The sequence below is a fragment of the Phoxinus phoxinus genome (assembly GCF_949152265.1).
Source record: "Phoxinus phoxinus genome assembly, chromosome: 22".
Taxonomy (NCBI): Eukaryota; Metazoa; Chordata; class Actinopteri; order Cypriniformes; family Leuciscidae; genus Phoxinus; species Phoxinus phoxinus.
The window spans coordinates 14,934,851-14,952,513 of NC_136897.1; the positions used below are offsets into that span (position 1 = coordinate 14,934,851).

Genomic DNA, 17,663 nt, shown 5'->3' on the forward strand with positions numbered 1-17,663 from the left:
ACTGACAAATAGTGCTAAAAACACATTCAGAACCAATTGCATGTTTTTATGACTCTATGAGTGGTTCTTTTTGGTGAATCAGAAACACAGCAGGACTATAGTCTGATTCTCGAAACGAATGACTCTTATGATCCAATATTTGTGAATCAAAACATTTTGTGAATAAAATAGCCTATAAGTCTATAGTTTTGTTTGTTTGTATTTTTATGTAATAGTATTTATTTTGCCCAATTACCTTTATTTTATACTGTACCAAATAATGTCATATATCCACTACTAGAATGTTTTTTTTTTTTTTTTTTTTTTTTTTTTTTTTTTTGTGAAACGAAATTACACAAATGGCTCAGAAGCATATAATTTGTGGTTTGCAAAGGGTTTAAATATTTATTTAATGCAATTACAAATTGATCTGAGGCAAGATTCATGAATTGAAAATAGCAAATAGCACCGACCTATTCTTTTTTTAATGAATCAAAATATTACCCAGAACAAATTACTCTTTTGATGCCCTTATTTTTAATGGGTCAACCTGTATAATTATATTCCGTAACGAATTACTGAGCAGATTTTAGTGAATTAAAACATTTGAAACATCACTGCACAGTGACTTTTATTTTGAACTGTTGTGTATTGCTTCTTCTTTCTCATCAGTTCTTATGTGTTTAGTGTCCACTTAATTAAGCGGCTTTAGCGGTCATACTCGCATTTTTAATCGGATATATACAGCAATGAATTGTGTAAGATTTAGGGGCGCAGGTTTTTAGAAAGAGAATTACTTTTGAACTGCTGATCTGTGAAAATGCGACACGCACGTGAGGTGACATATACGATGCTCATGAGAGCGTACGCCACAGCTTCAAAGACCGAGACCCTCGTTTCTAACCGGAAAACGGGACTGAAAGCAGCAGATATCGCGAACAGACTCCGGAGTGAACAAGAAAAACGGACAGATGACAAAAATGAGGTTGGCTTCGTTGTTTATGCATGTATTGTATGTTTAGACTAAAGTGAGTTTATGTGCAACCATTTAGGTTCCGTCTTTTTTCGTTCCACTCAAAAGGTTCCGGTGTCACCTCTACAGAACAGAGTGAATGAACTCAAACAGTTCTCTCAGCAACTGCAGTATATTCACCCTAGTGTGCTCACAAAAGCTCTTTACAGGAGCATGCTTTATGAAGACCAAAACATAATCGCCATAAATAAACCATATGGTGTGCCTTTGCATAGTGAGTATTTGACATAATTTTTTTAATAAATGTACTATATTTTGTTTCATTATTATTTATTGAAAACTTTTTTTTATAATTATTCTGTAATATTTTGTATATCGATGGGATTTCATGGCATTAGATAATATTCAGTTTTAAATTATGCACTATTTGTTTCTATATAAAAATACGTAAAAAAGGTGTTTAATATCAGCCAATGCAGTGTTGAAGATATATACAAATATAATCCTTAATTTGCCTGCTCCATTCTTATAGATGTAAATGGCATCAGAAACAGCATTTCAGAGTGTCTGCCTTTGCTGGCCAAGATAACTGATGGCATGCAGGCAGGATCACAGTTGCATTTTTGCCACAGTCTGGAAAAGGAACATACTGGAGTTTTGATCCTGGCTAAAACAGAGGAAGCAGCAGAACATGTACAAACACTCATCAAATCACACAAAGTGGATAAGACATTCTTGTAAGTTAAACTTCAAAACCTTTTTTGTTGTTGTTGCATGTCTCAATTAAATGCAATTTAGAATAATTGTTTTCTGAAAGGCTAAGTTGATAGTACGGCAGTGTGGCATCTCATAAACTTCAAGTGCGTGTCTAGTGCAACATTTTTCCTTATTTTTTTCTTATGATTCAGCATAACCTAAACCTACACATACTTAAACATATTATTTTGTTCAGGGCGGTCACTGTAGGTGTGCCGGTTCCATCCGAGGGAGTGATTGACATTCCCATTATAGAGAAAGAGGTCATGGGACCTCAGCCGCATTTTAAGGTAATATAACATTGAATTCATAAAAACTATTTCCTATTCTAACCTATTTTTAAAGACTGCTTAAAAAGACACATTTGATTAATTACAGTCGAGAAGTAATATAAGATTTAAAAAAAAAAAGTATTGTGACAAAATAAAGCATCTGAGTGAAACGGAGTATTGAAAAAGTAATAAAATGTAGGGTGGGGCTTGGTTCCATCCATTGGATGATGATTGGATGGAGGCAGATCTGAATGTGAGCTTGCAGCCAATAGAGTGCTTTAGCGGTGCTGGTTCCGGAAGTATTTTTTCCATAGGCATTTTTTTTTTTTTTTAAGTCTTTGTTAAAGTGTTATAAGCTATGAACCAAGCCAACCAGTTACGAGGTGAATCACAAAATTACAAAGTTTTAAATGAAGCAAAAAATTATTTGAAAACCAGACAAAAAGACAAAGGTACAAGACTTCAGTAGGTAAAGACCTTCAATCCGATGAAGCATTGCGAATAGCATAATCAAATTGAAAACAATGGCGAAATAAAAAAACTATTGATTTATATCTATAGAAATAATGTTTTAAATTCATTGCAAAATATATTCAAAAAAAGTATTTTGAAGGCAGATTGACTCTTACATCATTAGTAGTGCTTCACGAGAGTGGGTGGAGCTAAAGAGCTCTTTTGGCGGGTTTAATTTTCTGTACAGCATCATGGGTAATGCAGTTTTTCTCCACAAATTGTTAAACCTTTTTTTTTATATATATATATATAAGTTGAAAATGCATACAGATTGCTACGACAAAAGCATATACCATCGATCAACAACTTCTGAACTCACAGTAGGTCTGTCTTTAAAGGATTAGTTCACTTTTTTTTTAAATGTGCTGAAAATTTACTCACCCCGATGTCATCCAAGATATCCATGTCTTTCTTTCTTCAGTCGAAAAGAAATTTAGGTTTTTGAGGAAAATATTCCAGGCTTTTTCTACACAGAATGGACTTCAATGGCAACCATCTTATCCCAATGTTCAAAAGAAGGTTCAAATGTCCGTCTGAATGTAGCTTTAAAGTCTCTACACGATCCCAGTCGAGAAATAAGGGTCTAATCTAGCAATATGATCGGCCATTTTCTAAAAAAAATGAATATACTTTTTAACCACAATTGTTCGTCTTGTGCTGGTCTGCGACGCGCCACGCATTACCGGTACGTCATCACGTTGGAAAGGTCACGTTCACGTCATCTATCTAAGTTATTTGTCTGTGTACTCCGGTTCAAAAAAGTAGGGAAGGGCGAAACTCATTTTCTCCTTCAACTTCAAAATCGTCCAACATCTTTGTTTTAATTTATTTTATTTTTTATTTTTTTCGTGACCTTTCCAAAGTGATGACATAATATGTGGCGCATCGCTGACCAGCACAAGACGAACTATTGTGGTTAAAAAGTATATAATTTTTTTTTTTTTTTTTAGAAAATGGCCGATCATATTGCTAGATTAGACCCTTATTTCTCGACTGGGATCGTTTAGAGACTTTGAAGCTACATTGAGACGGACATTTGAACCTTCTTTTGAACATTGGGATAGATGGTTGCCATTGAAGTCCATTCTGTGTAGAAAAAGCCTGGAATATTTTCCTCAAAAACCTAAATTTCTTTTCGACTGAAGAAAGAAAGGCATTTATATCTTGGATGACATCGGGGTGAGTAAATTATCAGCAAACATTTTTTTGAAAGTTACCTAATCCTTTAAATGTTTAAAGGCCAATACACACTGCACAGACAAACGGCAACAAACACGTTTTGTTTGATCAGTGCGTTACCTCTGTTGGCGTTGGTTGGGGTTTGTTTTCACCGACTGAACATGTTCAATCAGCGTTTGTCAGCGTCTGTTGGGGGCAGTGAGAACATGACAGTTATTTTTTTTAAAAATATTTCTGAAAACCAAAGGCCAACTTGTTTGTTGGTGTTTGTCTATGTGGTGTGAATTAAGTTATCGTTAAAAATCAATTTCTTTATGGAGAAAATGAATGTTGAATGTTGAAAATGAAAATGAGTGCTGACTGTTGCACTCTATTGTAAGAAAGGGACAGGGTTTAAGTGGACTAAATGATTAGAGAAGTCCAACATACAACACCAGAGAAAAGTCTGACATTTTGATTTAACATGATATGGTTAAAAAAAAGAAACATGCATACCGGTAAATTCTTCACAATTAAATCATACGATACTGCGTTTAGAAAATAGTTGAATGGGATCTTAATTAATGTGAAGTATGTTTATTCTGCTCAGATGGGTCTGAGCCCATTGTTCAAAGTGAATGAGGAGGGAGATGGAGTGGCCAGGGTGAGAGCTCATCGGCAGGCAGAAAATGCAGTCACACAGTATCGGGTTCTGGACAGCACCAGTGGCTGCAGCTTGGTGGAACTGCGGCCTATCACAGGTATTGACTGACCATGACGTGTGAAAGCATACCCGACTCGGAACGTTTTTCCTAATTGTGCCTTATACTCCTGAATTATTATAAATGTAGTAAGGTTTGCCTGTTTATGTATTTAAATGAATAAATGTAAGCATGATGACTAAAGCCTCTTATAATGTTTGTTTTAGGGGTAAAAAACCAACTTCGAGTGCACATGGCTCTCGCTTTGACCTGCCCCATTCTCGGAGACCATAAATATGCTCACTGGAACAAACTAGCACCCCAGGTATGATCAATATAACAATGTTAGAGCACGTGTTGTTGCACTGGTTCTTTGAATGATAATCAAATCTGCACTATCAAAAGTTTGTGGTCGGTAAGATTTCTTAATGTTTTTGAAAGAAGTCTCTTATGCTCACCAAGGCTGCATTTTTTTTTTTATCTAAAAACTGTAGTATTGTGGAATATTATTGCATTTTAAATAACAGGTTTTTTAAAAAATATAGATTTTAAAATGCAATTTCTTCCTGTCATTGCAAATCTGAATTTTCCTCACCCATTACTCCAGTCTTCAATGTCACATGATCTTTCAGAAAATCATGCTGATTTGTTGCTCAAGAAACATTTCTTATTATTTTCAATATTGACAACAGTTGTGCTGCCTAATATTTTTGTGGAAACCGCGATACATTTTTTTCAGGATCCATTGATGAATAAAAATTACAAAAGAACAGCATTTCTTTGATATAGAAATCTTTTGTAACATTATTTATTAATTGCTAATTTAAAGGGATAGTTCACCCAAAAATAAACGTTTTGTCATCATTTACTCACCCTCAAATTGTTCACAACCTGTACAAGTTTCTTTCTTCAGTTGAACACAAAAGATATTTTGAAGAATGTTAATAACCAAACAGTTTCGGATTCCCATTGACTTCTTGGAAGGAATTCGTCCTGTTTTTCATCTCAGCCCTTTTTAAGAAAGCACGCATAATGACAAACTAAGCAATAGCTTATAGGCTACTCTTCATACTATGCTACATTTTTAACTATCCCTAACAAAAAAAAATCTTACTGACCCCAAACTTTTGTATTGTATTTCCAGATTAAAAAGCATTTAAACCACATATTTTAATAAATAATTGCTTAATCCTAGCTTGTTGGCACACAACCACAGTGAGCCACTAGTCAAATCGTGGGCCAGCTTTTACAAGAGTATTATGAACATAGTAAGTGTTGTGTTAATGATGAATAATCAAGAGGTGGTGTAGTTTTCTTGAGACATGACTCATTGTTACATTTGAAGACTGACCACACGTGGGGTCTCATATTTCGGATTACAGAAGCTGCCAGAGGGCATACTGCGACGGCTGGACCTGGTCCAGAGTAAAACACGATATCTCCCTCTTCACCTGCACTCCCGAAGGATCGTTCTGCCACAGGTCAAAGGTCACGGCGAAATTACTGTTTCCTGTCCCCTTCCTAAGTACTTCACCAATGCCTTGAAGAGACTACAGATCCCACTACCAGGAAAACAATGAAGTGAATCCCACAGCTATTAACTACTTTTGAAAAGTTGCATTGGATTTGACTTTGTAGAAAAGGTTATGTACAAACCGGATATTTTGTTGTTGTACGTTCTGAAGTTTTGGTTTCAGACTGTGTAATAAAAGATAATTGAAAATGTTTTATAGAGAAATATTTTTTTTTCCCCAACCTATAAGACTTGAGTAAATAATGACTGCACAAACTAGAGGTCTACCTACAGTATATGTACCATCTGCCAATATTAAATTAATTACTCCGTATTAGTCAATATTGTAATCTTAATTACATTTATATCACTTTCACTGTGATCTCATGCTGACAAAAATACTGTTAAATGTAATTGATGGAAATTTTGACTACTTAGCATATATAGCATTTAAAACATTAGTTCTCAACTTTGACTCCCATTCCAAGGCCACAGGACTTTTCCAGTTTAGATTAAGGATAAGAATTTAAAAGAAAAGTGCTCAATTTCTACACAATGTTCTAGAGCGTGGCCTAAATATCAAATGTATATTCATAAAATGTATCAAAATTATAAAATGTAATTACATTTTCCAGATCTAGAAAAAAGTGGCTTCCTCCTATATCCAAGGTTTAAGACTTCAAAGAAAAACAAAATGTTGAAGGGGTGAATTAAAAAAATAAATCTTTTTAGTTTTAGATGTTTTCGTTTATTTTAATTCCTTTTTGGCTCGATTATAAATTATTAATTTGGAAGTTAACTGAAGCTAGTTGAGAACCACTGTTTAAAAAATATAGTTTTGTGAACTAGTGTAGAAATGTGTTCTGCTTCTGTATCATGAATGTGTGTTTGTGTGACCGAATGGGTCAAAGATGACACATACAGGTAATTCACTGTACAAAAAAGCATGTTTGAAAAGACAGGCTTCAATTCTCCAGCACCACTATAATATCAATACATATCAGGTTACCATAGATGCATGTATATATATAAAAAAAATAAAAACAGAACCAAAAAGTCTTCATGTATAATACACTCCTCAGGTACGTGAACTCTGCTACTGCAAGCTCCTGAGGGTGAGCGGGGGTTGTGTTAGGTGTTACAGATTGATGAGGCCATGTTTTTAAATGTAAATTCACCTGACAATCACATGGTATATTCCAGTCCACTGCCAAAAATGACTTCAGCCTAGCCTGTGGTCTTAAAAAAACCACCAGATCCTTACAGTTCAGAAAATAAACAGAGAGGACAGTGGGAAGAGGTATGGAGCGTAACATACATGGCAGAAAGAGAAAATGCACACATCAAGGGATTCTGGGCAAATACGTTTCAATGGTCATTAGGCGAACAAACAGAAATGGGTTCCTGTATCTAAAAAAAAAAGAAAAAAAGGCCTGTACGTATGTCCAGTTCATTGAAACCCCTCTTGAACCTCTCCCTTTCCTTTTAATCATGAATGAATATAAGGAGAGGCTGCAGAGGCAGCTTGATTCAGTCTCTTTGAGAAAGGAGAGGATGATGGCAGGATGGAGAGCTGGAGAAAGCAGCTTTCTCTCATTCCATCTTGATTTCTTTCGTTTGCCCTCATCTTCTCTCAGTGTACATTGGCCTGCGCAATGGAGATTATCTCCTGGATTTCCCGCACCATCATGATGCGTGTTAGCATGTGCTCCAGTTGCTCGCTCGTGATTGGCTGAGTGGAGTACCAAATAGGGCTGTTTGGTGCCACAACCGGCTCTGGTGTCAGGTAATACGTGTCATTACGACCCTTGGCCGTCTGAGGGCTGATGACAGACAACAGAAAAATGAGGGAGAGGCAGAAAAGGAAAGTTATATTATATTATACGTATTTGATCAAATCAATGGCTCACCATTTGAAGAGGTAAAAGTCATAGAGCTTAATAGGACAACGCAGCGGGTTTTCTGGGTCCTCCGCCTGTTCTGCGTACATGTCATCTGTCACTAGAACAAAAAAAGATGAGATTTATAACTTTCCACAGCTTTTGACCAATGAATTTATGACTTAATGACTTCCTATCCAGTTGTTTACAGTAAAATGACCCATCATACAAACAAAAGTATTTCTAACCAATATTTTCTATTATAGGCATTATTATCTCGTCAAAGGCATCAGCGATACCTCTGACTATCCTATATACACGATACTATCGTCTGTCGGCACAGCCCTAATTTCCACAAACATATTAAGCAGCACAACTGTTTTCAACATTGCTAATAATAAATGCTTCATGAGCAGCATATCAGAATGATTTCTCAAAGATAACGTGACACTGAAAACTGGAGTAATAAATAACAATTTAACACATTAAAATAGAAAACAATTATTTTAAATAGTAATATTTCACAATATTAGTGTTTTACTAAATTCAAATAAATACAGCCTTGTTGACCAAAGGAGACTTGTTTCAACAATCATTTTCAAAAAAAAAATGTGTACGTTTAAAATGTATATTTATCTTGTAACGTGACAACATCCAGCCTAATATAATGGCTAACCTTTCTGTCCAACATGATGGGGCCCGACTCCTTTCAGGTAGCGGATGCTGGTGCTCTTGTCTTTAGGGTTGGTGGGGTTCTTCTTGGTGTGTCTGAGCACTTTGGAGAAGGCCACTTTCAGATGCTGCTCAACTGTGGTCAAGTGGAAGTACCTGCGCAGAGACAACATTTAGCCCTAAACACCCACTGCCACCATGCTTAAAGAATTGAGAATGGAAGGAGACACACTTGGTGTTGAAGTACATCAGTGTAGTAAGGAGAGTGGATGGAGAATGAGCTCCCAGCTGCTTACACTCCCATAGCATCTCCTCTGTCACATGACTTGGGATAATATAGCCTGGCAAATACAACAAAAATTAACATACACTCCACAAGACTCCAAAGCAGATGATTTCAAATCACACACATACTTCTTACCAAGAGGGTGAACACTGGGCCTCCACTCCTCGAGAATTTTGTGTAAACACTGACAAAACCGGCTGTAGTACTGATCAGAGAAGATGTCGTCAACCCTACCGTTCTCAAACATGTACTAAACGTAAACGAGAAAAGGAAATCAGCTTATTAAAACTAAAGATCCAACAGAATCAGTAGAATCAAAAAGGCATTACATAAGGAGAAATACGACATACTTTCTGTATACATAAAAATACATAGTACAGTGAATCAGGCTCAAACAGCTCCCCCTCCAGCCCACGAGACTCTTGGGTCATCAGAGACAGAGCCAAGTTCAACTCGCCGACTGAACTTGAGACAAGATCGTCCTGGAAGCGCAGAGGCTGTCGACCTGCAGAGACAGATATTAATAAACATCACTAGAGGCTTGACAAAAATAGTTCAGTTTTGGCCATGGACATGTTTAAGGGAATGAAATTTAAGACTTAAATAGATATGAAAAAAACAAAAACATTTTGCAACAAAATATTTTATATGCAATACTGTTCAAAAGTTTGGGGTCAGTATGATTTTTTGTTGTTGTTGAAAAGTTTCTTATCTTGTGAAATATTACAATTTTACAATTTTAGATTTTAAAATAAAAAAGTTATTTATTAATTTGGCACTCAAACAATGTTTGATTTTTATTATCAATGTTGAATTTGTCACTTTCAACAGTCAAATTTTTTTTCAGGAAACTTTGATGACTAGAAAGAACAAAAGAAAAATAACAGCATTTATTTGAAATATTTTGTAACATTATAAATGTCTTTACTGTCGCCTTTGGTCCATTTATTGCATCCTTGCAGAATAAAAGTAATTAATTTCTCTTCATGTTTTCTAGTTATAGTTCTTAGCTGGATTAATTACTGAATTACACTATTCATGTTTATACATGAAAACAGCAAACAACAGTTTTTACAAGTTTACTTTTTCTATACTTTTCAAGATATTTAGGATATTACGTTTTTATTATAAAATTTAAACGGATGCGTAAACACTCTAGTGACCATGCAGAACTAAAACACATCAATAAGAAATAACTACTAATAAAGGGTAGATGCACATTATGTCACCGTCGGCCGGAGTGACTGCGGTTACGCCCACTAAGTGGCAAAAAGACTGAAATACATCTAAAACAGGAAAGAGCTTTGTGTGTGATTGACTGTAAAAATAGATTTGACAAGAAATCTGAGGTATATTTTTACAGACTGCCGAAAGCTACAGAAAAGAAAAGCAAACGTATTGCTGCAATTCACAGAAATGACTGGACTTTTGCAGTTATCATTTAGAGTCAATATCCTGAATTTAGGGGTATAATCATACCATTTATATTTGATTGTTATATATTGTATGGACAACTTAATATAATTAAATATTCAAAATGTATTTATTTAATATTTAAATAAACACTGACAAAAACAATACACATTTTAGAGCTGGACGATAAATATATACAAGGCGAACACCCAGATTTAGACCTATGTATAATGTATTTATATGGCAAATTTGCTTTATGTATTTCCCCGTGTTGAAATCAGGCACATATACAGTGGGGAGAACAAGTATTTGATACACTGCCAATTTTGCCGGTTTTCCTACTTACAAAGCATGTAGAGGTCTGTAATTTTTATCATAGGTACACTTCAACTGTGAGAGACGAAACCTAAAACAAAAATCCAGAAAATCACATTGTATGATTTTTAAATAATTTGCAATTTATAGCATGACATAAGTATTTGATCACCTACCAACCAGTAAGAATTACGGCTCTCACAGACCTGTTAGTTTTTCTTTAAGAAGCCCTCCTGTTCTCCACTCATTACCTGTATTAACTGCACCTGTTTGAACTCGTTACCTGTATAAAAGACACGTGTCCACACACTCAATCAAACAGACTCCAACCTCTCCACACTGGCCAAGACCAGAGAGCTGTGTAAGGACATCAGGGATAAAATTGTAGACCTGCACAAGGCTGGGATGGGCTACAGGACAATAGGCGAGCAGCTTGGTGAGAAGGCAACAACTGTTGGCGCAATTATTAGAAAATGGAAGAAGTTCAAGATGATGGTCAATCTCCCTCGGTCTGGGGCACCATGCCAGTTCTCACCTCGTGGGGCATCAGTGATTATGAGGAAGGTGAGGGATCAGCCCAGAACTACACGGCAGGACCTGGTCAATGACCTGAAGAGAGCTGGGACCACAGTCTCAAAGAAAACCATTAGTAACACACTACGCCGTCATGGATTAAAATCCTGCAGCGCACACAAGGTCCCCCTGCTCAAGCCAGCGCATGTCCAGGCCCGTCTGAAGTTTGCCAATGACCATCTGGATGATCCAGAGGAGGAATGGGAGAAGGTCATGTGGTCTGATGAGACAAAAATAGAGCTTTTTGGTCTAAACTCCACTCGCCGTGTTTGGAGGAAGAAGGATGAATACAACCCCAAGAACACCATCCCAACCGTGAAGCATGGAGGTGGAAACATCATTATTTGGGGATGCTTTTCTGCAAAGGGGACAGGACGACTGCACCGTATTGAGGGGAGGATGGATGGGGCCATGTATCGTGAGATCTTGGCCAACAACCTCCTTCCCTCAGTAAGAGCATTGATGATGGGTCGTGGCTGGGTCTTCCAGCATGACAACGACCCGAAAAACACAGCCAGGGCAACTAAGGAGTGGCTCCGTAAGAAGCATCTCAAGGTCCTACAGTCTCCAGACCTGAACCCAATAGAAAATCTTTGGAGGGAGCTGAAAGTCGGTATTGCCCAGCGACAGCCCCGAAACCTGAAGGATCTGGAAAAGGTCTGTATGGAGGAGTGGGCCAAAATCCCTGCTGCAGTGTGTGCAAACCTGGTCAAGAACTAGAGGAAACGTTTGATCTCTGTAATTGCAGACAAAGGTTTCTGTACCAAATATTAAGTTCTGCTTTTCTGATGTATCAAATACTTATGTCATGCAATAAAATGCAAATTAATTACTTAAAAATCATACAATGTGATTTTCTGGATTTTTGTTTTAGATTCCATCACTCACTGTTGAAGAGTACCCTAGATTGAGCGGTGGTATATAAAAAGACAGAAATCGCTCACGAGACAAACATAAACTCACGTCCAATAGGTGCCAGCTTATTTTGTTCATTCTTGTCCAGCTCAGCATTTTTGCGCTGAACCCAAAGCCTCCACACCTCCAGTCCTTCCTCAGGCTTCAGCGTGTTGGGGAGGATCATCTCAGGAGGAGGTTCCACTTGTGGCTCCGCCTCTGTCTGCGCCTAATAAACACAGAACATCATCATTGACACATTACTTTGCAAAAGAAGTTATATGCATTTTTCACTACGGTTAAATGCACATCACCAAAAACTGCTAAATTACTTGAAACGGCCTGGGAGCTATGAATACTTAAGCATGCAGGATTCCTCCAAGAATGTGTTCACCTGTAGGTGGAGCTGTTGTTCCTGAGCCTCCCCATCCTGTATGTGCTGATGCTGTTGCTGCGGATCCCATATATGAAGGGCCTGCGTCGTCCCAGAGTAAGCGCCCCCTACAGTCTGCACTGCTACAGGGATGTGAATGTTTCCATTCATAAACTGTGCTGGGAACAGCGAATGTACAACTTCCTCCTGAGTGGTCAATCCCGAAGCTCCGCCAGAATGAGATGTACCAATTATCATCTTGTCTTTGTCTTTATCAGTATGCGAGGCCTGTACCTGCACAGTGCTGTAGGCCTCCTGAGGTATGGCAATGTGGGCCACGCCTTGCTGCTGTGGGCTCGAGTACACAGGTATGGTCCAGGTCTCACCGGCTGGGCCTGTGATGGTACCAGTGGCACTGTAGAGATGAGTGCTATCAACGGTCAGCAGATCTGGTCGAAGTGACAAGTAGCCCTGCTGTTGGCCCTGTGGGATGGCCAGTACAGTAGCCAGCTGCTGCCCTTGAGGAAGCGAGTAGGACACAACCGTCGGAACGTCCACCTTGCGCTTCTTCGCAGGCTGGAGGACAGCAGGTGAGGTTCCAGGTCGTCTCTCTACCTCCCTGGGGGAGCCCTGCTGCTGAGGGGGGGACAGAGCCTCCACAGTCTGAATCTGAATCTGCTGGCCTCCAGCAACTGCTGCCACCAGCTGGGCCTGGATCTGAGAAACACATCCACGTTACAAAATGAATCTAAAATACATAAACTCTAGAAGATGATCATCTTTTGGTGTGTATTACCTGTTGGTGTTGTTCCTCTGTAAGTTCTCCCTGTTGTACCAGCTGTGTTGTAGTAATTCCTTGTAGCTGCTGATGGGTGGGAGACGCCACCTGAAGCACCTGACCCTGCTCACCCTGGATCTGCACCTGCCAATGGGGAGATGGAGAGGCATTTACAACAGGGAACAACAACAAGGATGGCCCGCTGGCCTGGAGTAAGGTGGCTTGCAGTGCATGTCATTGTTTTTCAGAATAATTTGCACGTTGGTGTGTATTTTTCTTTTTTGTAAAAGAAAATATATAAAAGAATATATTTTTTTTAGGGCTGTCAAAAAATTAATCGTGATTAATCGCATCCAAAATAAAAGTTTGTGTTTACATAATATATGTGTGTGTACTGTGTATAATTATTTATATATATAAAAACACACACAATCATATATATTTTTAAGAAAAATTGGTTATATTTATATATAATATAAATTATATAAATGTATATACAGTATATAAATGAAAATATTTCTTAAATATATACATGAATGTGTGTGTATTTATACATAATAATTATACACAGTACACACACATATATTATGCAAACACAAACTTTTATTTTGGATGCGATTAATCACGATTAATCTTTTGACAGCCCTAATTTTTTTTAATGAACAAAAAACTGATTTAGTGTTCATTTTTATCAAAATTTTATAGATCTTTATGTGGAAACCGCAATTCTGGAAGTTTTTCTGGATTCTTTTTTTGTTGTTGAGGAATATAGAATTCTAAAGAAAAGCACAATAAAGGCAAATATTTATTTGTAATATAATTTTTGTAACATCTGAAATTCCTTTTCTGTCACTTTTGATCAATTTAATGCATACTTGATGAATAAAAGTAATTATTTCTCTAAAAAAGAAAAAAAAAAAGTATTTTAAAAGGAAGTGCATTTTTTAAGGTCCACTTATAACGCCAGCAAGATTTTTACATCAAAAAACAATTTAGAAGTAATATTCTCAATTTTCATTTTTAAATTCAGAAGTTCTGTAAATTCAGAAATTTCACTAAAATTTACTGTTTTTCCAACTCGATAAGCTCGAGCTCCAACATGATCCGCTCTCTTTCAGTCGCCATTGCTTGTAGTAGCCAAATCAAAACAGCCACGAGGAATCTATACACAGTGGAACATTAAAACCCGCCCCCGGCAACTAGCGTTTCGGCGATGTAACTGCAGAACAACGCAGACATAAACGCAGAAGTATAAATGCTCACGACGGCGTCGCCTACGTGCGTAGCCTACGACGTACACTACGGCGTACACCCGACGCAGAAGTATAAATCAGCCTTAACAGTTCTGCTTAATAAAATCATTTACTGTGTGCCAACAGTGGCACACAGTAAAAACACTGTTACATTACTGTCGGATCCAATGTAGTCGGCACAGCGTCTTTTTTTCCAATCTTTTACAAAAGCCTGCAACGAACTGTGTGTGTCTTGCTTAAAAATGTATCCCCGCAGTAAAATGAAGCAAACAAACGAACAGTGTCTTACTGACGCAATAATTGACATTGTTAAAAAATAAGGTTCCTCCACGCTTTCCTAATTTTAGGATCACAAGGATGGCAATGCAAAAACTATTTTTCCACAACTTGGCACTTCAAAACATCTTGTAATCTTCTGAGGCATCTCTATGGTTTTGTTTGCGTCTCTCTACAACATGTCAAGCGCAAATTGGTGGGCGGGGCTAAAGAGGTGATGATGTACAAGTGGTTGTTGATCTTCTACTGCAGTGCAGAGGCGGTCTTTCATCAAACCATGATGTCATACTGACTGAGACGATACATTGTCCAAAAACAGTCATTTTGGGAGCTTGGTTTCAATAAAAGCGGTTTCTGGACTAACCAGGACGTTTTGAGTTCTGAAACTTGCAGGATATTTTCATAGTACAATGACCTTTTATATGTCAAAGAAATCAAGGAAAATTTTACTCCTTAATTCATGACCCCTTTAAATATTATCTCTTTACTTCTAAAACAATACATTACGAACATCTTTCTGTAAAAAATGGGAAGTTCACACTGCACATGAGATGCCCACAAACTATAACATTATCCTTAAAAGGCAAGCAGCTCCAAAGCAACCATAAGGGCAACCAAAATGTTATAGTCCCAGGACAGAAAAATCAGGAAAAAAAACTGCTAAATTACACAACACAAAGCAGACATTCTATCAACAAAGGAAGGATAATCAGCATGATTGACAGCACCGTCAGTCATGCCTTAAACTCATGATCTAGACTGTAAAAATAATAATAATTACACTCCATTCAGAGGGGAAAATTGCCCTGCAGGAAACTTCTTCATAATTCATCCAAAAGTGCAAATCCAGTCAGCATTTACTCATTGTTTTAAACCTGTATGACAGTTTGCCTGGTAATCGTTGTATAATTGCCCTGTAGATAAGATGCAGAAAAACAGAATGACAGAGTCATACCTGTACTTGGATCTGCTGTTCAGATGCTTGATGCACAGCTGCCGCCAGCTGCGGGGAGATCTGTGTAGACGTCACCTGCACCTGCGCAAAGATAAAACAGAAATGTGACTACTAGTTTTAACTTCTTAAATCACAACTAAAACAACAATGAAAAGTGATTATATTCATACCGGACATGCCAGCTCCAACAATGACCCTGCCACCTCTGTGCTGTCCGTGTAGATGCAGTTGGCACCCTGCTGGTACACCATAGTGGTGGTGGTGCCGGTGGTCTGCTGACTGAACTCCTGCAGCACCTCTGGGCCTTTGGAGGCCAGCGACTCCAGAAACTCTTTCATGCGGTGCTGAGGTATAGTGCGTGCCTTTTGCCGCACATACTCGTCGAACGAGATCGCACCGCCTTCAATGGGCTCGTTCATGACAGGTCAATCCACCCTGCACAGGAGCCTGGAACACAAGGAAGGGGTTTAAATAACTCACTACCAGTCAAAATTTGGTTTTGATCGTTTGAAAATTGCTCATGATCGTTAAAGCACTTTTAAAAACATGATTATTCTTTGGGATAATACAGTCCAAAATAATCATGAATTTTGGCATTTATGTTTATATAGATTATTAATGAACTCTCATATAGTCACAGTTCAAAACCAAACATACACAAACATGAAAAAATTGATAAGCTTTAAAAAAAAAAAAAAAAAATTAAATCAATACAGGTAAATAATATTAGGCATTGTAAGTGAACCTGAAAAACAGTAATAAGATATTTTCTATCACTGCTAGTTCTACATTGGCATGTGAAGTATTCAGTACAATGTCTCCACATGATGTAGATCTAATTTAATTCTGAATAGGATAATGCACCAGCAGCCGATCCAACCATAAACATGAAATCTGCATGCATCCTTGTGCAGTTTAAAAAGAACTGTATAAAGTTGTATATATAAAATGGGTTTCATGTGATTTAGTAGTGATGAAGCATTCAGATGGAAATAGCCTATAACCTTGCTGGACTTTGGACCCCCTCGAGCAAAAATAAATTAGTTGCATTGAGGTTGTTCTCAAATCACAAATCAAATTCTGAACAATTAAATATTACCTTTTTGAATCAGGAGACATGAGCAATAATTAAGATTGTATGTGACTGTAAACTAGCTCTGTTTATGGTCAATCGCATACTGGACCACTCAGTGCTTTTGCCTAGAAAATATGCTAGCATCAATGCTAACTCGCTACCTTTTGTCAAATGAAACTTCAAAACTACAAAAAATGTACAAGGACATGGATTACGGCATAAAATATATTTATGATATGCTGCTATGTGATATTAGCCGTTACTCCCAGGGTAAATGCGGTAACGTGCGCGCAGTTGAATGGCTAGCGTGAGCTCGCGTGCTAATCATCCCATGCTACCTTAAATAAAAGCCAAAGCAATTTCCGCCAAAACACGCCGTTCAAAAAACAAAAACCCCACTAAAGCTGAACTAAATCTGACCGTGCACATGTAAAGACCGTTTGCTTTGCTGTATCTCGTTATTTTTGCACTCAAACACATTTGCCTTTATTTAAGTGCGATTTATGTCGTGACGTGTGCTTATTCTGCTACACACATAAATGAAAAGGCTAAAACCCCACTGCGGCCGAGTGCAAATATGTCCTACCGTATTGAAAAATACACAAACGCGCTGCTTGGACGGCTTGGAAGGCTGTAAATGTTATTTTTTTTAATAATGATGTTTGCGATAGAGCTGACGGAAGTAGGCCTGCTGTGACAGCGCAAGACCCCGGGCTGTCCTGTAGCGTGAAGGCGGGGACGGAATCGCAGCTCCCCCTTCCGGCTCCACTGTTGCCGCACGCACATTCACAATGGCATGAACGCGGACCACAGTGTTGCCAGATCATGCCAGATCGCGACAATTTCATTTATATGCTTATTTCTTTATGAGTAATAAAAAAATCCAAGTTTTAGTGTTATTAAAAAGAAAATTTAGGGAGTAGCCTACATCGATCGGGAACCCATGTATTCTGCTCAATAATCAACTGAGACACGAATCCATTTGTAACACAGCCTATATAGAAAAACAAAATGAACAATTTTATAATCAAAAAGCATAAAACAAATAACACCAA

General features: G+C 37.7%; 2 protein-coding genes across 4 annotated transcripts; one reads left to right on the forward strand and one right to left on the reverse strand.

Moving 5' to 3' along the window:
• Window positions 1-563: 563 nt before the first annotated feature.
• On the forward strand, window positions 564-6,308 carry rpusd4 (RNA pseudouridine synthase D4). Of its 3 annotated transcripts, XM_079596588.1 has the most exons (8): window positions 564-964; window positions 1,061-1,226; window positions 1,485-1,689; window positions 1,905-1,998; window positions 4,262-4,412; window positions 4,580-4,677; window positions 5,548-5,620; window positions 5,698-6,071. In XM_079596588.1, exons 1-7 carry the CDS (start codon window positions 800-802, stop codon window positions 5,569-5,571), a joined length of 903 nt encoding a protein of 300 aa, XP_079452714.1. In that variant the 5' UTR covers window positions 564-799; the 3' UTR covers window positions 5,572-5,620; window positions 5,698-6,071. The 3 variants fall into 3 exon arrangements, with proteins under 3 accessions (XP_079452714.1, XP_079452712.1, XP_079452713.1); XM_079596586.1 differs by lacking the exon at window positions 5,548-5,620 and having other exon boundaries at window positions 5,735-6,308; XM_079596587.1 differs by lacking the exon at window positions 5,698-6,071 and having other exon boundaries at window positions 596-964; window positions 5,548-5,691.
• qrich1 (glutamine-rich 1) lies at window positions 6,234-17,433 on the reverse strand. Its single transcript, XM_079596583.1, has 12 exons — window positions 17,195-17,433; window positions 15,704-15,980; window positions 15,534-15,614; window positions 13,068-13,193; window positions 12,293-12,988; window positions 11,968-12,127; window positions 9,054-9,208; window positions 8,839-8,953; window positions 8,650-8,758; window positions 8,422-8,573; window positions 7,776-7,866; window positions 6,234-7,688 (listed from the first exon to the last, which is right to left on the reverse strand). Exons 2-12 carry the CDS (start codon window positions 15,950-15,952, stop codon window positions 7,499-7,501), a joined length of 2,124 nt encoding a protein of 707 aa, XP_079452709.1. The 5' UTR covers window positions 15,953-15,980; window positions 17,195-17,433; the 3' UTR covers window positions 6,234-7,498.
• Window positions 17,434-17,663: the final 230 nt, after the last annotated feature.

Coding starts and splice junctions, on each gene's coding strand:
- rpusd4 (XM_079596586.1), top strand. CDS start 800: ATGCGACACGCACGTGAGGTGACATATACGATGCTCATGAGAGCGTAC. Junction 1,690..1,904: donor AAAGTGGATAAGACATTCTT/GTAAGTTAAACT, acceptor TATTTTGTTCAG/GGCGGTCACTGTAGGTGTGC. Junction 4,678..5,734: donor GGAACAAACTAGCACCCCAG/GTATGATCAATA, acceptor TTCGGATTACAG/AAGCTGCCAGAGGGCATACT.
- qrich1 (XM_079596583.1), bottom strand. CDS start 15,952: ATGAACGAGCCCATTGAAGGCGGTGCGATCTCGTTCGACGAGTATGTG. Junction 9,209..11,967: donor TAAGCTGGCACCTATTGGAC/GTGAGTTTATGT, acceptor CTGTCTCTGCAG/GTCGACAGCCTCTGCGCTTC. Junction 7,867..8,421: donor CCATCATGTTGGACAGAAAG/GTTAGCCATTAT, acceptor TTTTTGTTCTAG/TGACAGATGACATGTACGCA.